At 39.6% G+C, this 25,422-nt stretch overlaps 2 protein-coding genes and 1 long non-coding RNA gene across 5 annotated transcripts; 2 read left to right on the top strand and 1 right to left on the bottom strand.

Moving 5' to 3' along the window:
- znf207b (zinc finger protein 207, b) lies at positions 1 to 7,560 on the top strand. 2 transcript variants are annotated; one of them, XM_082535964.1, is made up of 10 exons: positions 1 to 184; positions 669 to 795; positions 926 to 1,064; positions 2,684 to 2,866; positions 3,727 to 3,802; positions 3,961 to 4,013; positions 4,132 to 4,256; positions 5,622 to 5,867; positions 6,254 to 6,410; positions 6,778 to 7,560. In XM_082535964.1, exons 1-10 carry the CDS (start codon positions 144 to 146, stop codon positions 6,927 to 6,929), a joined length of 1,299 nt encoding a protein of 432 aa, XP_082392090.1. In that variant the 5' UTR covers positions 1 to 143; the 3' UTR covers positions 6,930 to 7,560. The 2 variants fall into 2 exon arrangements, with proteins under 2 accessions (XP_082392090.1, XP_082392089.1); XM_082535963.1 differs by having other exon boundaries at positions 2 to 184; positions 4,129 to 4,256.
- A 123-nt stretch (positions 7,561 to 7,683) lies between these two features.
- Positions 7,684 to 16,756, top strand: LOC309708173 (uncharacterized protein). Of its 2 annotated transcripts, none has more exons than XM_082535966.1 (5): positions 7,684 to 8,670; positions 13,853 to 14,206; positions 14,520 to 14,909; positions 15,835 to 15,944; positions 16,378 to 16,756. In XM_082535966.1, exons 1-5 carry the CDS (start codon positions 8,664 to 8,666, stop codon positions 16,573 to 16,575), a joined length of 1,059 nt encoding a protein of 352 aa, XP_082392092.1. In that variant the 5' UTR covers positions 7,684 to 8,663; the 3' UTR covers positions 16,576 to 16,756. The 2 variants fall into 2 exon arrangements, with proteins under 2 accessions (XP_082392092.1, XP_082392091.1); XM_082535965.1 differs by lacking the exon at positions 7,684 to 8,670 and adding an exon at positions 12,674 to 12,850.
- On the bottom strand, positions 9,596 to 11,611 carry LOC309708178. The gene is made up of 2 exons (XR_014277202.1): positions 11,306 to 11,611; positions 9,596 to 11,173 (listed from the first exon to the last, which is right to left on the bottom strand). It is a non-coding gene; the product is annotated as an uncharacterized lncRNA (long non-coding RNA).
- Positions 16,757 to 25,422: the final 8,666 nt, after the last annotated feature.

Here is a 25,422-nt window from a genome sequence, read left to right as displayed (position 1 = left end):
TTCGCGCGAGAATACGTTCGTTACAACTTCCGCCATTGAAGCGCCATTTTCGGCCTTGTCACGGGATTACAGCATGCTGTTCTCAAACAGATAATAAGACAAGTGTTTAGAGTTTTGATACCGGTTTTCCAGTATTTCATAAAATGGGGCGAAAAAAGAAGAAGCAGATGAAGCCATGGTGCTGGTATCCTTTTTGTTTCGACGATAAGGTGCCGCTGTGGAAAGACGAGGGGCTACATGTTAGCTCGACAAAGGGAAGGCCCAAACTAGCCTCTTGACGCCCTAAAGCTTGCGTTAGCATTAGCGACTGGCACTCACGAACTTAAGAGTTTTGCTGGTTGATTTTTACTTAATGAGATATTTTTAAAGCTGTAAAATACTCGGTATCGGTTGTATTTCATTTCTAGTAGAGTTTGGGTTCGTGGTGCTGGTTACAGGAATCGAATAATACCTTGGATATTAACGGCTATGTTAGCATTTAGCTTCGTTTATGATTCAATCTTCAGGACTGATCCGTCTTTAGATTTGTGTAACCAGACGATTTGCGCTACTTAGTCGCTGAGTGATGGTTATTTTAAGCAGTTCTTATGTTATTTTGCCGGCTTGTATGGTCGCTGAATTTCGATCTTGTACAGTGTTACTGGGCAGTCCTTAACTTCAGTTTCCAGGTACTGTAATCGAGACTTCGACGATGAAAAGATCCTCATTCAGCATCAAAAGGCAAAACATTTTAAATGCCACATTTGCCACAAGAAGTTGTACACTGGCCCTGGCTTGGCTATTCATTGCATGCAGGTATGGGTTTTTAATTATTAATAACCTTATTAAGATTTGTAGCATCTTTGTTTAAAAAAACACACACATTAGTTACAGGTAATCGAGTAGTTATTCGAGTTTGTGGTGACTCACTTTGCATATTTTTCAGGTGCACAAAGAGACCATTGACAGCGTACCAAATGCAATTCCAGGAAGAACAGACATCGAGCTGGAAATCTATGGCATGGAGGGAATTCCAGATAAAGACATGCAGGAACGAAGGCGAACGTTAGAACAGAAATCACAAGGTTTGTTCACCTATGCAAGGGCTGTGCTTGTGTTGACTAAAACCTGGTTTATATTATAGGGTTTGTAATAGAGCAGGGCGATATGGCCAAAAATATTTATCACGATATATATTTGAAAATTTGCGATAACGATATAACCGACGATATAATTGATGCGAGACAAAATACAACTCCACAACATTACTAGCGCAAAAAGACAACCTTCCATTTATTTTCACTTAAATAAGAAGCTGGTTTTTATGTACATTAAAGCTTTATAAAAATGTAACAGTGCAAATGCAAATTCCTTGCTGAAAGTTTAACCAAAAGGCATTTCCAGTAGAAATGGGCTGACATATCCTGAGCATAACCATGTATAATATCCACTGAAGTTAAAAAGAGGTGCTTTGCAACATTAAACTGCAGTGTGCAGTACGCATTTTTCGGACCATAAGGTGCACGGGATTATAAGGCACATTAAGCGAAACAAAGCAGTCAGATAAATCAAACTTTATTAAACTCATTCTTCTTGCTTCCTCCACTTCTGTACCATTGATTCATTAATGTTGAATTCTCTGGCAGCTGCTCTATTCCCATGTTGTTGCAGTATATTAATGACTAACCTCGTATTGTGGATGGATTATCTCAGTTGTTCTCCTGACTGAAGTTTGGTCCGTTTACAGCATCCTGCCATGCGATTGCATTTGTCTCTAACCATGAGGAACCTTAACGTTAACTTTTATAAGTGGGAAAGTGTTAGTGTTCGTCCTCCAGCTTCACTGTTTATGTTATGCTAACATAGCTGTGTCGCTAGCGATCACGTAGCACATCATTATATACCAGCTAGCCCAACTTCAGTAACCCTACAAACGTCACTGCTGTTTAGTTTCCTGTCTTCATTTATGTTGGAAGTGATAGCAGAGCTGTACGTTTGATTTTTTTCAGAAATCTCTCAGTCAGAACATGCAATATCATGCTTAGGTAACTAGCGAAACTAGCGAGCTAACTTCCGCTAGCTTCCTGCTAACTTCTAACTCCGTTAAATGTAATAACTTTTGTTTTCATGGATGCCTGGAAGTTAAAGTTGAGAGGCACTTTATAGTTACACCTGGTAAAGCAGCAATGCTGATCGTTTTATTAAAGATGAAAGAATTTAGACAGTTTTTAACTCTCATTGATGCTGCAGTGTTGTTTGACCTGAAGAATACGGAGTTTAGGACCCAGATTACTCCCAGATTTAAGAGCATCTTAGTCCGACAAATACGTCAATAACAACGGCCGCTTGCATGTTCTGCAAAAAAATGTGCTTTGTCGTGTATCTGACGGACAAACACCAAACCAGTTCCACATCACGGAAGTTGCACCATTTTTACAAACCAATTCTGGTTCATCTGTTTCACTCAACAATCGGCCATGTGCGTATGAAAACAAAGGCACTGCGCATGCGCGTTTTACTCATATTCTATCGCGATATTTCATTTTCCTATCGTTGCCTAACATTATACCGGTATTACCGTGAACGGTATAATATGGCCCAGCCCTAGTTTGTAATATGATGCACGAGTCTTAGTAATCTAATATAGTGTTATGGTATGGGTTACATAAGATTTTGCTTAGGTGTCAACATTTTCTGTTTTCAGAGAGTCAAAAGAAGAAGTCAAACAATCAGGATGACTCTGATGAGTCTGATGATGATGAAGCTGGACCGTCAGCTCAGCAGGTCACTGTGGTCCAGGCCCAGGCAGGTTATGCTGCCCCAATGGCACAACCTGGGATCCCTCCTGTGGCTGGAGCACCAGTGATTCCTCCTGCAGGATATCAAGGCAAGGTTTTTTATTTATTTATTTTTTTTACAAACTTAAAAATCTATGCATCAACTACACATATGAAACTGGCTTCGCAGCTGATCAACTTTTAATTCCAGTTGCAGTTCTGCTTTTTAACTAAAACCGTTATTGTGTTGAATTGTTTTGCAGTAGTTTCTCATGTCGCCATCCTTCACATCCTTTTCATTTCCTTTTGCCAGTCGATAGAAGTTCAAGTTCATTCCAGGTTTATTTCAGTTTAAAAGTATTCTTTTTCTTTCCAATTGAATTGTAATTCTAATGCTAGGAAATCTTGCATCCACAAATTCACAATATTTTTAAATGTTTTTGCTAGATGGATTTTACTGCTGAATCACAGCTGCATTTAAGGAGACATGGGAATTTGATTTCTGTAGCACGTTACATAACACATTCCTGCTGGATGTGTCTCTAAATTCATCAACAATCTCAGATAATTGGTGTAATTGTTGGGCACGCATGACCCGTAATTAACCAACAAATCCACCTCAGTATATATCTTAGTATTTTTGTAAGTTTTTAGCTACCTTCTTAAAAAGTTGACAGTATTAATGCAGTTTGTCCACCAGAGAGCACCAACAAATAATTTTTGTTCAGCGGTTGTATCTATTTTAACCCTATAGATGATCTGTCATGTATGCTTTTAACACACTCCTTCAGTTTTTTGCCACAAATATCTAAATATACGACTGAAATCATTCAAGAAACTAAATGGAGCCTGTGAAAATGTAGTTTATGTATGTGTATCCTTTTGCTGTGTTTATTTGCCTACTTGTTTGATTGTTTGTGTGGCATGATGAGTTATTGCTAAATAAATCTTCTCTAACCCGTTGTTACAGGAATGCCTCCTATGATGCCCGGTGTTCCTCACATGATGCATGGCATGCCTCCTGCAATGCCTGGAATGCCACCAGGGTAATTCATTTACTAACTTTTGATTTAATAGTAACTTTACTATCCAGTGTTTTGTCTGTAGGGATAATACAATCATGGAGCTAACTGAAATGCAGTTTTACTGTAGTTCACTGTCAGATCAGTGTGTCCAATTTTCTGTGGGTCTCTGCTTTTTGCAGTATGATGCCAATGGGAGGGATGATGCCCCCAATGATGCCAGGGATACCCCCGGGTGAGTTGTGCTTGCATTTCAGAAACAACCGTTGAACTTATATTACACAAAGAACTAAATTTGACAAATGTGATCATGTAAACACTTCTGATCCTGGTTCCGGTTCATCCTACAGCAGTCCCACCCCACATACCCCCAAGGCCAGGAATTCCTCACATGGCCCCAGCCCCTGCAGTCACTCGACCAGCCGCACCTGCGGCCCAGCCAGCTGTCACCAAACCTCTCTTCCCCAGTGCAGCACAGGTGGGCATTGTAATCCCACTAACACACATGCAGTGACTTCTTTAGACATTTGCCTCAAAGAGATGTTATTGTTTTCTTAGGTCTCATGTTGTTAATGTAGTTTACTTTATCTGGAATTAAACCGTCAACAGGGTGTTTTATGATGTCGTTGTATACATAACAGGATTTTTCCAGGCTCAAAATTTAGGCTTGGAGTCTGTGTCACTTGCTCATATTTGCTACATTTCTGGTTGATTGATAAACAAATTGTCAGAAGTAGAACATAAAAGAAACCCCACTCAGATAAGCTGGTTAAAATTAGTCTTGTATACCAGAGGAAAAAAACCCCTCATATTTTATTTCCCATTTGTTCTTGTTTCTGATGTGTCCCTTTGCTTTCTAACCTTGTTTAGGGTATGTTGTAAAGGGTAAAATTCAGATTAAAAAACATTGTAGACATGTTACATGCAAACGCTGTGGTTTCCTTTCCACCATGCTGCAGATGGGCTCTGGTGTTCACAGCAGCACAGCAGCTGTCTCCTCTCCATCTGCAGACCCTCAGTCTGCGTCTCCCCAGCCTCCCTTTCCTAATATGCTACAAGTATGCTCACAGACAGGATTCTGTGCTCTGTGGCAGCTGCATGTTGAATATTTATTAACACTGCCTGTAAATTCTGAATTTGCAAACTTAAACATGGCTGGATACTAACCATATTTGCTTCATAAGTCTACTTGTGCACCAAAATAGCCATGCTGGCCATGATGTTGGTGTCACAGGATGGGCATCTCTGACAAGAACTGACATGTTTTGTTTGTGAGCTTCATTAGTGTGCATGCGCTTTAGTTAAAATAGGCCTAAGATGAGATGAACTTTATTTAGAATCTTCCACTCTCTCTCAACCTCAGGAGCATGATGCAATTAGTACCCAACAGATTTTGCAAGATTTTTATTTTTCTCCCTTAACCCGAGTTCTTCCCATCTGAAGTGCTATAGATACTTCTAGTTCTTCTCCATTTAATGTAAAAATTGCACTGTGGTTGAGACAAAATAGCACAACAGCTTTGTTCCAATTAAAATAAAATGGAAACAAATTAATTGGGATTATTAAAATCATGTGTAATTTGTGTATTTAAGCTTCAGAGTAACCAAATCATAATACACTTGTACATTACAGTGCTTTAAAATGTAAAGCTTAAATCAAATGATTAGTTAACTTTTCCATTTTTTTTTAATGTTGTTACTGAGATGTCATCTTTTCACTGTAATTTTTAAAATGAATTTATTTTGGGGTTATTTTCATTCCTTTTTTGCATATTGCAACATTAAGCTAGTATCTTATTATTAATTTAAAAAAAATCAGTTATATGTATGGTGTCTTTGCACAGGCCCAGCAGACTGTTCCAGGAGTCGCAGGAGCTTCAAGTTCCCTCAGCACAGCTGCCTCCACTGACCCACCCAAAGCAACATTCCCTGCCTACACCCAGCCCTCTGTCTCTTCTTCTTCCACTTCTTCTAATCCCTCTAGCAGCACTGTGGCCAAACCCCCAGCCACAGTGACCAGTAAGCCTGCTACCCTCACCACCACGAGTGCAACTAGTAAGTTGATCCACCCTGATGAGGATATCTCACTGGTAAGTTGCTTGAGCTTTCTATTTTGCCCTTTTCACAGTAAGTAATGACTGATACATATTTATAATAGCACATTGGGCAATAGACAATAATAGACTGGTGCAGTATTTGACCACCAGCTTGATTCTGTATATCTTGATCATAATTCAGCTATATATTCAGAATATGTTTGAAGCTAAACACTTTGGTTGCACATCCTTAATACTACTTAGTAGTTCTTCTTTTGTGGTTATGTTAAAGGATGATTCTGAACTTGAACATCCTCAGTCTGAAATCAGGGCACGTCAACATTGGTACAAGTTCCTCATCATTTTTTTTGTACTGTAAAGGGGCATAACAAAGTTTCTTTAGTCTGAATGTTTGTTCTGTGCGTTGTCCCTGCCAACAGGAAGAGATGAAGGCCCAACTTCCTCGTTACCAGCGTCTTGCACCAAGACCTGGTCAGGCCCATGTGGCTGCTCCCCCAGTGGCAGCTGTGGGTGGTATAATGCCCCCACAGCAAGGCTTGCCACCACAGCAGCCAGGCATGAGGCATCCCATACATGGTAAGAAAATCCTTTTTTTTTTTTTTTTCTCTTTTTTTGGCAGTGTACAGAATTGTTTCTGTTCTAGCAAACACATTTTTTGTGTAACTCACTGTTCTACCAGCTTGTGCTCATTACCTGTCTGTGGATCATTTTAGTTCACATTTCATTGAAAGCTTAGCTTTTTCTCAGCAGTCTCTGTCAAGTAGGTGTTTAATTTAAAAAAAGAAACCGCAACAGGAAAAAACCAAGTATATTTGGCTGTTTGAAAAATATAATTAATTGAATTTTGTAGATTTGGACAGGAAGGTGTATGGTGCACAGCAGGTGAGATCAGATGTCCTTTTGAACAGTAGCATTAAAACACTCCGTGCTCTTCTCTCTGTAGGTCAGTATGGTGCCCCTCCTCAGGGCATGCCAGGCTACATGCCTGGAGGGATGCCTCCATATGGGCAGGGGCCTCCCATGGTGCCCCCTTACCAGGGAGGCCCTCCCATGGGTATGAGGCCTCCCGTCATGTCTCCGGCTGGACGCTACTGAAGCAGCAAAGCAACCTGCACATTAGGTTTGAGGTTAACACCTTTCTATCACCCTTGTGCTTTTTCAAACCTAGCTGCAAGCAAAGAGCATAAAGACCAACGGTGGTGAAGACAAATATTTGTTAGAACACATGGACATTTAATGTAACATCTTTATTTGAAAAGAGCCAAACACCACATAAGTTTTTAACAACTATAACGTTGTTAACTAATTACATGTGAGGATATATTTTTCCCCTTAGGTTTCACTCAGGTTCATAGAAGTGAAGTGTGTTTAAATGATTCATATTTCTTTTGAAGCTGCTGGAGTTTCATGAACGTACCAACTCCTTACAAAGGCAAGTTTCTCTTGTAAACATTTAATCATATTTTTGTTTATTTCTTTTGGTGGAATGATTGAGGCCCTCACAGCATGCTTAGATGCTGTTGGACATTCGTCCCCAACCTTGGTTGGTGAGGGTCTCAGAAACTGGTTCCAGTTACGTAGTCTATAAACTCCATGACTCATCAGGCTCTAGTTTTATTCTTTTTTTCAGGTTTGATTTAAATATTTCCTGGTCCTAAGTCTACTTGTATACATCCTTTGTAATGTTTTATCAATCTGTTGTAATAAAATCCATCTTGAAATCCAATGCTGGTTTGTCCTGACGTGCGTGGAGGTGAGTCATGAAGGTTTGTACTGATGTCTTTTGTTTTTCTGCACAGCTTAGGGATTTGTTTAATGGCAGAATCTTATCAGGTAGACAAAGACCAAGTTTGCCATCATCTGTTTTTTGTTGAGTGCATCAATCATTGCCTTAATAATAGACTGATTATGAAAAATAAATTAAAAAAAAAATTCTTTACATAAATTCAGTAGCCTAATAAAGATTTTACATGCTTTGAGTTTGTGTACTTCCAGCCAAAAACTGAGATGTTGGCTAACTTTATGTTCCAAAATACTGCATGGTACCTGTGATATGATGGAATTAACTGCAAATTAAGCAATACAGTTGCAGTACACCCAGTCTACAATGAAGGAAAAGCTAAGTTTCATTTCTGACCCATTAACTCCTACACACACACACACACGGTTGACTGCTTTAATAATGTTGGTGTCTGTCGTGGTCATCTCTCTATTATGCATTGAAGAGGGAAAGCAAAGCAAAGCCAACAGCAGCAGCTGAGTTTAACATATTTGTTTTTTAAGGTGAGGTCTTTGCTATTTACTTTAGACTTCATTATAGTGTTAATCACTGTCTGCAGCGTAGTGCTTATTTCTGCAGTCTCTTTCTCCCTGCAGTTTTTTTTTTTTAATTTAAAGAGTAACTAGCACTGTCATTTCTATAGGAAAAATAAAATGCAAGAACAGACACCTGAGGGTCTTCTTGTGACCACTGCTAACCCCTTAACATTTGGCGTTTGGCTGGTCTTTACCACAGTGCTGGCCTGTGTTGCTGCGTGGTTTTGTTTTAAATCCTAGACGTATCATAGTTGTCGGACATCTGGGGTTATCCTGTTACAGATTGCTGTCTATAAAGCAATCCGTGAAAGAACAGACACCACAGGTGTGCAAATCTGTGTAGTGCATATATGGATTAAAAACAAAAAATAGCAGTTTTTTTAAAAAGAAGTGCTTGTAGGTATTTGATGTGGCACAGTGTTTCCTCTGCCCATATCACTTACTGCTTTGTATTTGTTTTTGTCTGTAGCCCATCCATATCAGCTTTTCAGCCTTAAAACCCAATCAGCTGGCATGACAGGTCAGTTAAAACTCAGTAAGTACCTGATGATGTTCTAGTGTGGCTCCATCCTCTACATGTGGATGTTAGGCCTTGTATTATTAAATTTCACACCAATCAGCCACAGCACATGAACACTTGGACTACACGTCTCCCAGCAGCAGATTTTAAGATGATTAGTGTCACTTCATCTGTGAGTGGTTTCAAGGTTGTGGCTCATTAGTGTGATGTCAGAAGAGCTATGCCTGAAGTGACATTGAAATGTGCACTGAGTTTGTCTCTCTTGTCCTGTCTGAGTTTGAAAATTACAAACATGGTAAGTAGTCGTGGGATGGGCCGCCAGTGTCACCGGGGCTTCTGTCAAAGGGTCAGTTCACCCTGATTTCGCAAGTGGTGTCTAACCTGATTGCTCTTAGTTTTTGTGCTTGCTAGGTAAATTCCAGCATCTTACTAACTTTGCACATTGACATTAAAGAATTTCTGTCAAATGTTTCACACCAACGTGATTGTTCTCTGGGAAGTTCCCTTCAGTCTCAAGAATCATCACTGTTTTTGTTCCTTGTAATAAGTAAAATGATAATATGAATTTCCCCTGAAGTGTTTTTGGGAAAAACACCATGATTTCAGGATTAGTCTTATATAGCAGTAAAATTTAGGCTAAACTTGAATTTTTTTTTTCTTCACCTTGCTGTCTTACACATTCTCCAAAACAATATCACATTTTTTCCTGAACATAAAATTGTATCGAGAATATCTGAACCAAAAAGAAGCAAAACAGGACACCACAGGTGAGAGCTGAGTAGGAAGGTTGTTTTAAACTTGGGTGAACTAACTCTTAAATTCTGACATAAGAGCTAATGTCTGTAATACGTAAAGTGAAAGTATTGATACTGGTTAGGTGTTTTTTGGTTTTGTTTTGTTTTGTTTTTTTTCCCAGCTTTTTGGGTGTTTGTTTTTTTTTTTTTTTTTTTTTTTTGAGGGGGGGGTTAGCATCAGGCTCATGTTTAGACCAAGCTATTGGATTTCAGATGTGCTTAGCTATGAGTCTGTCTAACATGTGCTTCTTATTCATGTCATAACGGTTTTCTGTATCAGATGCTTTATTTCTCTCTCCAGATAGTAAAATAAATATAAGCTGTCATATAAAGTACAGAAATAATACATGTCAATTTAATAAAAATAATTGAAATTTTCTGTTGACACTTGTTTTCTTTAACGGGTCTAAAAAAAAAAAAATACATTCTGGTTTATAACATCCACGTGTTCATGCTTGTAGGCATTCAGAAACTATCTGCCCCTCTACGAGTCACTGCTCCGTCACAGAGTATTAGTCAGATTTTAACCCCAACTTCATGATCACTAAATGCATGTTAACCCAAGTTAAGGTCAGAATTGTGATTTACTGCTGATTAACATACAAATAATTGTGAAACAGTGAAAACCTTGACTTTCAGTGGAATCTAATTTCTGTTAGTGTAATAAGTTACTTCAAGTCCTTCCGTTAGTCACGTCACACTAGTCCTTCAGCAGTTCTGTTGGCTTCCGGTTAAATATTGTATTGTTTCCGCTCCTCACCTGTCACATGAATCCTCTGTTCAGAGTTAATTTACATGCAAATTTGTTTTGACTTGTCAGGTACTTTTGTTCTTACCATTTTTAACTCTTCTGTGTCACATGACCTTGAATGTTTTGAAAAGGCTCCTAAAGTAAAACATGTTATTGCACATTATTGCACATAGGTGCAAAAGTTCATCAAGGTATTTGTTTCACCTGCCATCGAGTAGTTGGTGTACAATACAGTATTAACCCTTTAAGACCTACCATAGAACCAAGTTCGCCAGAGCTTATATTTTTACATGTTGTAGTGCCATTTTTGGGAGCATTTCAAGTTGATATACATCAATAAAACCATTATAGCCCAAATTTTAATGATATGTATGCATTAAGTGTATAGTAATTACATAAATTGCAAAAAAGTTACAAAAAAATTTAAAATCGTTTTTGTGTTTTTAACATATATTTCTAGTTAGAGAAATTTAAGAGGTTTATCTGTAAATACAAAAAAGTTGCACAAAATAGTTTCCCACCACAGGAAATTTATTTTAAGTGTCTTCATAGTTTTATTTTTGAAATACATCAATTTTTATATACTGCAGGAAAAACAAAAATAAGTATTATAATGCAAATTTGCAAAAAAAAAAACAGCATATGCATCAAAATAAACTATTTCCAGTAGTGCAATATGAATCCTAAGCATTCCAGAAACGACACAGAAAGTCATAAAGTCAAACATAACTTTTAAAAACACAAGTATAGACTCGTAAGGTCCTGATGGTAAAAAACTACATTTCCGCGAAATGACGTCACTTCCGGTTTTGGTCATGGTGGACATGCAAACCGATTATCAAGTGATGACGTGACGAATTCTACTTCCGGGTCTAAAGTAGTCTGCGTTTAATATGGCTTTTGTGTTGTTAACATGTTTAATGTTTTGTATTTTCTTCTATTTAATCTCAAAAAGCTCCTAAAAAAAGTCAGTGATCACCGTTGACCTCTCTCGGCTTTTATTACCGCTAATCATTTATTTAAGCTCAGTTTTTAAAACCTTAGGATGTAGCTACAGCCCAGCCCATGCAGCAGTATATGAATGACTAACCTCGTATTGTGGATGGATTATCTCAGTCGTTCTCCTGGCTGAAGTTTGGTCCTTTTACAGCATCCTGCCATGCGATTACATTTGTTTCTGACCACCGAGAACACTCACGTTAACTTTTATCAAGTGGAAAGAAAGTTAGCTTGTTTATATTATGCTACCATAGCTGTGTCGCTAGCGGTCACGTAGCACATCATTATATACCAGCTAGCCCAACTTCAGTAACCCTACAAACGTCACTGCTGTTTAGTTTTCTGTCTTCATTTATGAAGACTTACTTAATTACTTAAGTAAGTCTTCATATAAAATTCTATTAAGTAAATCTTAAGTAAGTAAGACTTACTTAATTGCTTAAGTAAGTATTACTTACTTAAGATTTACTTAATAGATTTTTATTTGAATGCATTCACATTCAGCCACTGAAGTAAAGATAACAGTTCAAAAATAAAGCGAGTTCTCAAACTGTGACTCATTATTCAGAAAAATGCTATAAAGCCACCTCTGACACCTAATTGTGGTTTTCCTGATACAAATCTAGAGCACGAAATTAGTTTGTGCAGGTCGAGGTTGCACGAAATGCACTTTTTTCTACCATGCTTCAGTTGTTGATGCATTCAAATGACATTACACTGCTGTCCTATTTGTTCTGTTTTTCTTATATCTGCTAATTGGAATGTGAACAATAGCATGATGAATGTTTTGATAACTGGAATTCCCCATAAGTCAGAAACAATGAGGATTCTTATCTAGATTAACGAAATACTCGGTAGTTTTGTCTGTAGATAGAAGGTGAATCGCTAATATTGAAGAATGATCCAATTGTCTTATAGCTGAGACCAAGTTTATTTAACATGTACTGAAGCTGTTACATTCTTCAGTAAAAACTTGAGATCTGAATGTTTTCAGAGTACTTTCTTGAGTTTCTTGATTAATTTTTCAGTAATAAAATATCTTTTTAGCTCCCTTCAGTCACTGGACCTATTTTCTAGTCTCTCTCCAATGATGCAAATTATCATCAAAAAGCAGACACATCCTGTTCACGGACGAGTCTTCAGCATCATTTCCTCTGGGACATACAGAAATACTATGTGAGGAAAGTTTTTTTCCGAAACATGTGAAACCCAATTAATGCAAATAAAGCTCTGCTATTGAAGTTAATTGAAGTTAAGACAAAAGAGAGCACATGCTGCTTCTTTCTTTAGAGCCAGTGCTCAGCAAATACTCAATATGATCCTAAACTGTTTCAGCTGAGGTGTTAAATGCTTTAATTCATGGCTGTAGGAGGAGCTGATCCAACAGTCGTGATGTTCATTTGTTCGCGCTTCCTCTTGTGAATGTCTTGAGGTTTGAAGGTGGAGCTAATGGAGTTCCTCTTGGTTTCATTTACTGTAAGACACACTTGAAATTCAGTTTTTTACACTTGCATCTCTGCTGTTATGGTTTCCATCAGTGGCTTCCCACAAGATCTTAAGTGTGTGATGTAAAAGATGATTTGGATCCAATACCTTGCTTTTTTGTGGGCTGTAGTCATCACGCAGATTGGGTTTGGTAAGTTTGGTTGTGTTCCTCAGGCTGGTGGCTGGTGGTGGTTTGATCACTGGTTTTTCTTTCAATGTGAATTGTGCATGCGGCACAGTGGTTTGGGTAATTTCTGTGCGAAGGAATCTGAAGTCACTTGGAGTGCTGGTGGATAAAATGATAGAAGCAAAAAAGAGCGCACTGGAAATCTGTGAAAATAGTCTGGTCACATTTATTGAACCTTTTTGCCTTTTGTTATAGTGTGAAATTGAAATATAGTCACTAGGCAAGTCTAATGTCTATTACAATGATAGATTGTAATCTAGACTTCAAACATACAATTTGTTTTACATTCTGCTGAACAATACTCTTCATATTTAATATATTTGTTGCCCCCCACTGCAGTAATTATCTGTGAAATGTTTTAAAAAAATACGTGAAAATTATCTTTATTTTTCCAACACTTTAAAACATGCTTATCTAAAATGGAAATTAAAAAGCAACTAGAATGGTTTGCAAATCATTTGAACAATACATTTAACAGAAAAAAATGTAGAGAGATCTTTTGAATTTTTAATATGTAACAGCTAAAGCCTTATTATGTTATACAATACTATCATGAGTCAGAGGCACTCTTTCAAAAGTAAAGATGGGAAGTGGTTCACCACTTTGTGATCTTGGCGTAGAGTGCCAGTTGGTGGAACTGGTAACCTGAAAATCTGTCACATAATGCCGTTTGGTTTGAGAATAACATCCTTTTCAGTGAATATCTTCCTTATTTCAATAAATGCCAAACCACATTTTGCATGTAGTACAACAGAGCGGCGCATTAAAGAGCTTATCGTTCGCTAGAAACATTTGTTTAGGTGCATACTGTCTGTATACGTATACAAACACATACACCTTCATTGCTGGTATTTACATTTTGCATACCCCAGTTTTATGAAAATTTGGGCTAAAAATAAATTATGTTTAGTTCTTCTCTGTTTGTGATGTGCTTCTTTTTTTTTGTCATTTTAATTTCATCTAAAGCTCACAGTGAGATTCGCTTCTTGAAGCGGCATGAGGGTGAATCTGTCGTTCTTCCCTGTGAGATTGAACACAGGGACCCATCGCCCTTGGGAGTCTACCTGAAACGCACCTGGCTGAATCATAAAGAAGTGCTGTTCAAGTACACCAAGGAAGACTTTACAGTTGACAATTCTGCTGACAAAAGCCGCATTAGCGTCAGTGGAGACCCGAGCCTTTATTCTCTGAATATCACCATCTCTCAGCTGAACGCCAGCGACACAGACCGCTACTACTGCGAGTTTGTCGTGGAAAATCTTTCCTCTGCAGATGAAAAGATACCATCAAAGACGGAATTCTTCCTCCTTGTTGGTGCTGGTGAGTGTACTTTTTGATTTATTTTAGGTTTAGCATTAAACTACACTTACACTTTCCAAACCATATTACAGTGCTACGATGAAGCTTTTTTTCTTTGGGGATGTAAAAAGCGTAACATAGCGTCTCAGCAGTGCCTCAAACATCTTAAAAGTTTAACAGAGCAGTTCTGGTTGTTTGTTTTTTCCTAAGTATGGCACATTTCCTCCTTAACATATCATGCCAGACTCATGCACATAAAATCAGATTTGGAACTTGATCCTTACTAGTGGCACCCATATCCATTATATCGTTTTTATTCCCTTTCCTTTTGGAGATGTCCCTGAGTCAGTGGACACTTATCCAGAGTACGTGATAGAGAGATGTGCTGGGGGTTCGGCGGTACTCCCCTGCCTCCCCCAACGTGGGGAAGGCTTGGCCGTGGAGGGGGTGATTCTAAAGAGGCAGAAGGGTCGGGGACCTGTAGAGCTGCTGTACAACTCAAAGCAGCACCACAGCGGCAGCCGTTCTTCCTCCTCCTCTCAGTTCCCTGTTGAGAGGGTCCAGTTGTCCTCTGCGCCCGGCCCCGGCGGCATCACCTACAACCTCACCCTGCAGCAGCTGCAGCCAGAAGACAGTGCTTTGTACAGCTGCCAGCTGCTTCTGCACGGTCAACCCGATAGCAGTACCAGCCTAGGGAGACGTGTATTCTTTATTTCTGTACAAGGTGGGTCACATCACAGTGAGAATTTCTCACCAGGTGACTTCAGCTGACTGGTATTTGCTGTTCAAGATGAAACTTCTTTCCATACTAATTGTGAAAATTTCTAGCTTTTACTAACAAAGCTGCCACTGATGATGTAATCAATAACGCTGTGTTGCTGTGGGGCTTTTACAGCCAGCAAAGCTTATGGTCTGTATTAGTTTCACATCAACAATGTTCCAATGTCTTTTGCCCTTTTCTTTCTCTGTAGGCATGTGAAAAACTGATAACACAAAGACAATAGCAGAAATTAATATATTGTGCATGTGAGATAAGTTTAATAAGGTGCTAACCAAATCAATCTGATAGCGCTAGTGATGAGAACAGGAATATTTCTGACTCATTTCCTTTGATGGTATCTGGTATTGAGGGGTTGTTTCTGAATGTAGTGTGAACTATATCCTTTAAGCTTATCTTCAATTTGGAAACAACTGAAAGCTTTTTGTTTTTTATTCTAATGAAGTCTTATTTTAAAGTTGTAATCATTTGTGTCATGATGTTCTACATTTCCCCCTCTGTAAACAGATATCCTGTAATCTTCAGCAGGTTTAGGGATGTGTACACTTTGTTTTTAAGGCTTTAAAGGTCATTGTGCTGCTTAGCATATCTCCTGCTTTTAATGTGCAAACCAAATCTTATCAGATGTTTGATAACATTTGCCTATTTATGAACATTTAGGGGATTTTTTTTTTTTTTGGAGCTGTTTATCCTAAAGTTTGCAGAAGTTTCCACACTATCTGATATCCTTTTGAGGTATATTATTCAAACTGCAGCTTAAAACTAAGAAGGAAGTGACTTCTGATTCTGATTGTGTGTCTATGTTGAAGAAAGGGGAATGGTATGGAGTTTCACATTTTAAACACGCCTTCCTCTTTCTGCTTCTCCTCAGGTGGTCATTGGTGCGGTTGCTCCAGTTACTCCTCTCTGCTGTACGTTTTGTCATCAGCTGTGGGCGTTCTCCTCCTCCTCCTGCTCCTCACTGGATGTGTGTTATGTAAAGTGAGTGTCTTTTTTTGATTGTGATGTGCTACCTTGAGTATGCTCGTACACAGGGGCAAGAGAGTGAAATCTAACTGAAGCATTAGCACAAGCAGCACCTGTTTGTTAAGATCACGGCTGATCTGCAGCTCACCACAGAAACCGCGCTGGTTTCACAACTTTGTGCAGCCAGTTATCAACATGTTTGTCTTAAAGTTCAGTGAAGAACACTTTCAAAAACCCTCTTCTTCTTCTTAGTTTAACAAATTTGTATCATTTACTTACATTATGTGCTTAAATTGGCCTTTATTTTTTCCAAGAAAGGGTCAGGTTAAGAGTTCCCACTAAGGATGTCGCCTTGAGAAAAAATGACAAACTTTGATTTTGACACAGGAAATTGAGAATGTGTGTTAAGTCTTTATTTTACTTCTCTTCCTCGCTCAATGATTGTCAGGGCAAAGCACGCCACAATGCGAAGTCACATAGTCCGGCCCCTATCTACGAGGAGATGAAGTCTCCCAGTCAAAAAGAGACCCCTCTCCGTCTGAAGGACATAGGGTGCTCCGAGTACAGAGACAGCCCAGCGAAGAGATCCTCGTCAGAGAACCACTATGAAACTCCAAGAGCAGCTCTCAACAGCATCAAAACCTAGAGCGACACTCGCAACTCCAGTTAACACACAGAAGAAAATGTTGCAGTTGGACATTTGTGCCTGAACTTGGCTGGTGGGGGTCAGTTCACTTTCTGGTTTGGCGTAAATATTTTTCTGGCTATGTGCATCCTTTGTAATATTTTATTGACCTGCTGCAATAAAATCCATCTTGAAATTCAAAGCTGGTTTGTCGTGATGTGCGTGCGGAGGTTTTTTCTGCACACGTTTCATTTCATTTGTCATCTTGTTTTTGTTGAGTCCATCCATCACCCTTTAGGGGGTCTCCACAGTGGATCACTAGTATCCTCCTTTCAGTATACTGAGTCATCTGAGGTTTTCCTCATTTCTTCCTTCGTGGCATCTCCATATTCAGCATTCTTTATTCCATGTCTATGCTTTGCTTCAACTTTTCTTTTTCCTTTTCATACAATATTAACAACTAAATTAGCTCTTAGTCAAGTTTCCTGGTGAAACCACAATTGGCAGTGTTGATGTCTGACTAGTTCCCCTTCCAGAAAGCGTTCACATGGCACCGCAACAAATTCCTCTATCGCTGCCATGAGGCCCAGGAAGGGGGGGAAACCCAGCATGGCCTCAGGTCATTTAGTGCAAAGAGACAAACACGTACCTCAACTAAAGTGGAATCCTCCCTTTACTTATCTACTTTAAGAAGCTTAGCAGTTGGCTGTTTAAATATTCAACTCAGTAACCCAATTAGGCCCAAAGCAAGCACACAACAAACCCCCCATGAACTGACTATGTTACTATACTTGCAGAGAGGGAGAAACTCCACACAGACCAAAACTGATAATATCTCACACCTGCCCAGGGGTCAACACACACCACAATTGCAGGTGCACAACTCAAATTAACTATGCAAAGAAACAGCTAAAATTCAATCAAGCTCTGAGGGCTTTGATAGAGCAGCTGTGACCCAGCTGTGACCAGTGTCACTGTCACTGAAAACAAGCCACACCACCTCATGGACATCTGCAAAGAGACATGCCGCACAAAAAGGCTGAAAGGACAGCCAGGTGGAGGGGTTCATCAGATAATCTGTACCTCATGTGTCCTTTTGAACCGTAGCATTAAAACACACCGTTCTTCTTTTTCTGTGGGTCTGAATGGCGCTCTTCCTCATCACCTGAAGGGATTTTTTTTTGTGAGAAGGGGCCCCCTTACCAGAGAGGCACTCCAACAAGTATGCCATGTCTCTGGCTGGATGCAACAGACGCAGAAAAGCAAAGAGCATAAAGACCAATGGTGGTGAAGACAGATATTTAGTGAAACTTAGGTTTCACTCAGGTTCATAGAAGTGAAGTGTGGTCACATGTCTCAGTAATCTCTGTCTAATGCATTAAAGAGGGAAAGCAACACAAAGCAAACTGCAGCAGCTCTGGATTAAAAGCCAACTTTGTGAAACTGAGTTAACATTTTGTTCTTTAAAGTCTGGACGACTACAGTGTTAACCACTGTGTCTGCAGACACCAACGGTGCAGTGTACTGCTTATTTATTTCTGTGGTCTCTTCCTGCCTGCTGTTCTCAGAATGACTAGTACTGACAAGACTAGTACTGACAAGAAGTAATACAACAAGAAGTGATCATGAGCTGTAAACAGCTTTTTACCATAGTGCTGGTTTTTATTGTCGGGTGGTTTTGTCTTGCTCGTGCTATCCATGAATCCTACCGTGTGAATTCATGGATTTTTTTTTCACATTCTGTCTCTCACAGTTGAAGTGTACCTCTGGTGCAAATTACTGACCTCTGTCATCATTTTAAGTGGGGGAACTTGCACAATCGGTGGCTGACTAAATACTTTTTTGCCCCACTGTAATGTCAATGCTACTAGCAAACCCCTGATATCACAAAGTGATTCACTGAAGAACCCCTCAAGAACCTTTCTGGGTATGCTACTTCTACTCCTACTACTTCTACTTAGAACCATTTTAATAATGATTACACAACAAAGTCATTCTTCGAACAATTGGTGGTGAAACTCTTCCATTAAGTTCTTGCAGTTATGTTCAACACATGAGTGTTTTTCAACGTTTGTGATGTTGGTTAGTTACACATTTCCTTTTGTTCGTGTCTTGAGGTTTGAACGTGGGCCCAACGAAGTTTCACTTTGCCTCAAATGTTCAAAGTCCTGATCCATTTGCTGTATACTCGCAGTTTATGTCAGTAGATTACCTTCTAGGCTTCAATTAGTGCTTTGCGGTGGTGTTACAGTGCCTGGCATGCCTTCGGGCTTTTGTCATCACACAAAGTGGGTTGGTAAATTTCTTTGTGCAGCTCAGGCCGGTATTTCGATATTTTGGTGTCAACTTTCAGTGGGAACTGTACGTGCAGCTGTGGTAATTTCTGAGCTGAGCCACAGGAAGTCACTTTCTTAAAGAGCTAGTGGATATTTTCTAACATTTCTTATAATATGATTTCAAAATATACCTTGAAGCCCACCGGCTATAGCGTCGTAAGAATTCACACACACGAACAACCGTCCAAACTTTTTTTGATCACCACAGCAATAACCAGCGGTGAAATTTTTATAAAATAGAAACCTGTTTTAGTTTTAAAAAGTTAAAGAAAGCAAAACTGTGATGATTGTAAAATGATATAAACCAAACATACATATATAACTGAAAGCGTTATTGCTTTTCAGAGCAGCTCTCAAGGCTTACCACATGGAACCATAAAGCACAACATGCTCGAAGTGGAAATTTTCAGTCTTCCTTCTCTTTTGTGGTATCCTCTTAGTGACCATCAGCCAACCTCTGGCTTCTTCATGGCTCTTACAGGCTCTGAAGCATACGCTTTACATCAGTTTCACAACAGCTATGAACCTTTCATTGCATGTTTGTGTACAAGTGTCTAATGACGAAGATACCTGTCACTGACGAAGACAGGAGACATTAAAAACAAAGCTTAGTTTCATGACGTGGTTTCAGTCAGTTACGAGGATGTTTGTCTTAAAGTTCAGTCAGAAACACTTTGAAAATCCGCTTCTTCTTGTTTGTTTAGTAAATTTTTATTAGTGCTGAAATACAGTATTTTTTCCCAGGTAAGTCACGTCAGAGTCAAGTAAGAGTTCCTGTTGAGGACGACATCTTGAGACAAACTTCGATATGGGAAATCGAGAGTGCGCGTTAACTCTGTTTTCCTCTTCTTTCAATGAAAGTGGAAAGTGCGCCACCATGTGAAGTGACATCCTCACACCTAAAAGGAGATGAAGTCTCCCAGTCAAACAGCAGCCCCCCTCCATCTGGAGGAAATGGTGTGCTCCAAGTTCAGAAGTGAAGTGAAGAAATCGAAATTGAAACTACAAAACCCAGAGAGTGCCTCTCATCTCAACACCATCATAAACTACAACAACTTGTCAACTCATCTGGTCCAAACAAATTGGACTCCAGTTAGCACGCAGAATCTTTCCATTATATATAATATGTTTTGAATCTGGTGCATATTGCCAGTTTGTAAACATGTTTGCATTTGGGTATTTCTGTAAAGACTTTATTATAAATGAGCAGTGAGCAAACTGAATCAAAGTTTCTATTGTAGTGATCACAAGTACAGCATGTCTTTGTCCCGTCTTCCTCCGCTCACCCCCAAACGGTAGCAACAGAAGGGACCCTTCCCTGAGCCTGGTTCTGCTGGAAGTTTCTTTGCTCATAGGGGGTCATATGGTTGTCAGGATTTTCTGTTTTCTTTGTATTATTCTAGTGTCTTTACCTTACAATATAAAGCGCCTTGAGGTAACTGTTGTGATATAGCACTATACAAATAAAACTGAATTGAATTGAAGTATTACTGCAGTATGTTAAAGTAACACATTTCCAATGACTCTCAGAAGAAAAATGAAAATGAAAATGTTGCTGATAAACAAAAGACATACAAATGAAATTCTTGTACATTGATCAGAACCTTAAAAAAGATTTCCCTTGTGTTTTTTGACACCAAAGAAAGTAAGATGGTGCCTGTGATATGATGGAATTAACTGTAAATTAAATTATGGTGAAGTTTAGTACAGCAGTCTACAATGAATGTATGTGATAGGAAGCAATCACATACATTACTCTGCAACAGCCCCAATCCTACACAGTACTGGTTAGATGCTATCGCTGCAGTACTGTATAATATGGGGCTATTGCAGAATAATGTATGTGACAGCTTCCTAGGTCTGGCTAAATAAAATAAAGAATGTGAAAAAGCACTCAATGTCAGCGCTACTGTGGCTGCTACTATAATCGTCTCAATAGCAAACCTGCAAGCAAAAGCATGAAGGAACACTGAAGAACCTTTCTGGGTTTCCTTCGGGATCTTCTTGTTATGTTCTAGGTTTTAGTAACTTTTTAATGTTTAAAGAGCTTAGCTTGTAATGTTAGTGCATGCTTCCTCTTATTTGCATCTTTAGGTTTGAATACAAGGCAAATTAATTTTCCCTGGGTTTAACTTCTGAGTCCTGATGCATTTACTATTTATACTGTGATAGTTTAGATCAGTGGATTTCCTCCAGAGCTTAATCAGTGCTTTGTGGTGGTGTAAAAGATATCCAGGATTGATTACTTGCTTTACCCGTGCACTAACTTTGTTTGCAGCTCAGGCTAGTAATACAACAATTTGATTTCTTCTTTTAGTTTAAATGTTTAGTGAAGCTGAAGAGTGATTGCGGTCATTTCTTGACCACGGCAGCCCTCTGCTACGTGCAAGCTGTCCCTGAAACAATCCAGCAGATAACTGTTGGCCACTTGGTTTTGACGTTCCATCTATGCCTGCATCCTAGCATCTTGCACTCTGCTGTTATGTTTTTTATTTTTTAATATCAGCCACTTCTTGCTCCCCTTCTGCTTATTATCCGTGCAGGGTCCACTATGTAGGGCAGTGGGTGTAGGGCCTAACAGAGTAAATGGTAATGGCATGGCCTGTACTTGTATAGCGCTTTACTTAGTCCCTAAGGACCCCAAAGCGCTTTACACATTCAGTAATCCACCCATACATTCACACACTGGTGATGGCAAGCTACATTGTAGCTGGGGCGCACTGACAGAGGCGAGGCTGCTGGGCACTGGCACCACCGGGCCCTCTGTCTTGCCCAAGGACACAACGACCGAGACTGTCGGAGCCGGGGCTCGAACCGGCAACCTTCCGATTACAAGACGAACTGCCAACTCTTGAGCCACGATCGCCCCAGAGGATGTTGCTTGGAGGATGAAGTCTGTTTCTGTTTCTGTCTCTATGGCCAATCCTTCTGATTAGTTAGGGCACACCAGGAGAGATTCACAGGTAACAATGATGCTGCCAGCTGATCCTGCACAGTCAACCCGATAGCAGTACCAACCTAGAGAGACTAGCATTGTGCATGTCTGTACGAGGTGGGTCACACCACAGTTTCTAGCTTTTCCGAACACTATCGATATCACTGGATGACTTTTCATTGATTGGACTCGGTGCTCTGAGGCTCTGAAGCACATGCTATGCATCATGTTCCCATTTCACCTTATTTGGCTGTGCAGTCAACTAATAACACGATCAAACTAAGACACATTAAAAAGAGATAAAATTCAAGTTTTACGTATGTTTTTAGATTTTATGTCTGAGTAAGTTTAATGAGATAGCAGCAGTGACTGGTGATATAAATTGGGAGATGGGGAATGGTATCTGATAGTGAGGAGTAGTAGCAGCGATGCCAAGTAAGGGTTAAAGAAGTGATGGAATAGTCTATAATAACTAATAACTACAATATTTTTTAGGTCATGACAGTATATGCAGCCATTAACTGTTACTCATGATTTGTCTTGATGTGATGAAATGTTCGCAAATGAATGAGAAATCATCTGTCATTCATAAATGAAATGTTTTGTAGGATTTGAAATTTTTTTTACTAGGTTAACTAACTATTAAAATTGAGCTGAAGCAACTGACAGCAGCACAGTGTCCGAGAAACTGAATCTTGCAGGATGTTCTGGCCTTGCGTCGCATAGTTGTTCCAGTTTCTCCTCTCTGCTGTGCACTTTGTCATCAGCTGTGGGAGTTCTCCTTCTCCTTTTCCTCATTAGATTTTTGGTGATGTATGCAAAAAGTGGCTTTCTGATTACAATGTGCTGCTTTGAATATACATAAGAACGCACGTGCACAGTGGAAGTGTAATAAGTAGCTGCTTGTTACGGTCATGCCTGCTCGGCAGCTCACCACAAAAACCACACAGGTTTCATGTGCATGCAGTTATCAGCATGTTTTCTTAAAGTTCAGTGAGGCATATTTTGAAACCCTCCTCTTCTTGCTTGTTTATTACATTCATATTAGTGATAAAATGCAGTCTTTTTTTTCCAGGGTCAGGTCAGACTCAGGTTAAGCTTTTCTGAAGAGTTTCGGTTGAGGATGTGGTCTTGAGAAAATTTGACAAACTTTGATTTTAACACAGGAAATCAAGAGCGTGTGTTAACTCTGTTTGTACCCTTCACTGATTTTTGATTTTCCTCCACCCTTCCTCTCTCGATGACTGTAAGCGTGAAGCTCACCACCGTGCAGAGTAACATCCTGAACCCTCGATTTACCAGCAGGTGATCAAAGAGAAATGTCCCAACCCAAAACCGAGCCCCTCTCAAGTTAAAGGAAGTGGAGTCCTCTAAATAGCAAAGAAATCCTCGTCGAAGAACTCCTGTGAAACCCCGACACCGTCTCTCACCAGCTTGGATGAACTCAAACAACTTTAGCGAGCCCAAACATACATACAGGGAGTGCAGAATTATTAGGCAAGTTGTATTTTTGAGGAATAATTTTATTATGGAACAACAACCATGTTCTCAATGAACCCAAAAAACTCATTAATATCAAAGCTGAATGTTTTTGGAAGTAGTTTTTAGTTTTAGCTATTTTAGGGGGATATCTGTGTGTGCAGGTGACTATTACTGTGCATAATTATTAGGCAACTTAACAAAAAACAAATATATACCCATTTCAATTATTTATTTTTACCAGTGAAACCAATATAACATCTCCACATTGACAAATATACATTTCTGACATTCAAAAACAAAACAAAAACAAATCAGCGACCAATATAACCACCTTTCTTTGCAAGGACACTCAAAAGCCTGCCATCCATGGATTCTGTCAGTGTTTTGATCTGTTCACCATCAACATTGCGTGCAGCAGCAACCACAGCCTCCCAGACACTGTTCAGAGAGGTGTACTGTTTTCCCTCCTTGTAAATCTCACATTTGATGATGGACCACAGGTTCTCAATGGGGTTCAGATCAGGTGAACAAGGTGGCCATGTCATTAGTTTTTCTTCTTTTATACCCTTTCTTGCCAGCCACGCTGTGGAGTACTTGGACGCGTGTGATGGAGCATTGTCCTGCATGAAAATCATGTTTTTCTTGAAGGATGCAGACTTCTTCCTGTACCACTGCTTGAAGAAGGTGTCTTCCAGAAACTGGCAGTAGGACTGGGAGTCGAGCTTGACTCCATCCTCAACCCGAAAAGGCCCCACAAGCTAATCTTTGATGATACCAGCCCAAACCAGTACTCCACCTCCACCTTGCTGGCGTCTGAGTCGGACTGGAGCTCTCTGCCCTTTACCAATCCAGCCACGGGCCCATCCATCTGGCCCATCAAGACTCACTCTCATTTCATCAGTCCATAAAACCTTAGAAAAACCAGTCTTGAGATATTTCTTGGCCCAGTCTTGACGTTTCAGCTTGTGTGTCTTGTTCAGTGGTGGTCGTCTTTCAGCCTTTCTTACCTTGGCCATGTCTCTGAGTATTGCACACCTTGTGCTTTTGGGCACTCCAGTGATGTTGCAGCTCTGAAATATGGCCAAACTGGTGGCAAGTGGCAGCTTTCAAGCCTATACAGCTTGGAGTAAGACAACATGCATGAAGAGGATGAAGTGGACAAAATACTCATTTGCCCAATAATTCTGCACTCCCTGTATATATACAGTTACACAGAATTACAATAATTACTCAAAAAATTTACTTAATTACTCCCAGGAGAAAGTAATTAATTTCCATTACTCGTTACATTACTTTCATGTTACTGTAAAATAGCTGAAACGCATTGTCTCAAAATTACCGTTTATCAATACAAACCAACTCACTAGCTGGGCTCACGTCTTCATTTTAGGCGGGCAGCGTTTTTTTTAAGAGATAAAGGCGAATGGCTTAATCAAGAATTGAGCTGGGGTTTGGGGAAGGCCTCAATGGGGACTGGCAGCAGCTCCCAGGCCTGGCAGAGGGGATGGAAGGTGGAGCCCGAACATGAGAACAAACAGCTTGTAGAACTGGGTGGGTGATATATATATATGACCCGGAAGGGGTGTGTTTGGAGGCGAGGTCCCGCTCCTGAAACACAAATCCCTAGCCTAATCTAGAAGAACCAATTCTTGTAGATTCCCATCCCTACTCCCAGGCTCATAGACAAATGTATAACATTCATTTTGGAATTGAAATATTCCAATATTCCAATTCTTTTCAATTGATTTTTATCTTCTGTGGGTGGCATGAGTCTATTTCTTCAACCTCCTTAGACCCGAACTCTTCCATGGCATGTATTTTTAATTTCTCTTTGATATTTGGGCACGCTGGGCTCTGATGAATGTAAAAACAAAGAATTTCAATCTATACGAGTCTTTTTGGACTGTCAGGAAGACATCATGGACTTATTGGTGTTGCCGCATTTCTGTGGGTTTGGCTACAAACAAGGCATTTTGTTGCCTTGTACCTGTGACATGTGCAATGACAATAAAGTTGAATTCTATTCTATTCTATTCTAATAAAGCATGAACTTTCAAACATTGTGCATGGTTTTATATTTGTAATGCAATAGAGTTGTGGGTATTTTGTGATATT

This window comes from Aulonocara stuartgranti, assembly GCF_965226115.1.
Source record: "Aulonocara stuartgranti genome assembly, chromosome: 6".
In the NCBI taxonomy this organism is placed as follows: Eukaryota; Metazoa; Chordata; class Actinopteri; order Cichliformes; family Cichlidae; genus Aulonocara; species Aulonocara stuartgranti.
This window is presented reverse-complemented; position numbering and strand designations above follow the sequence as displayed.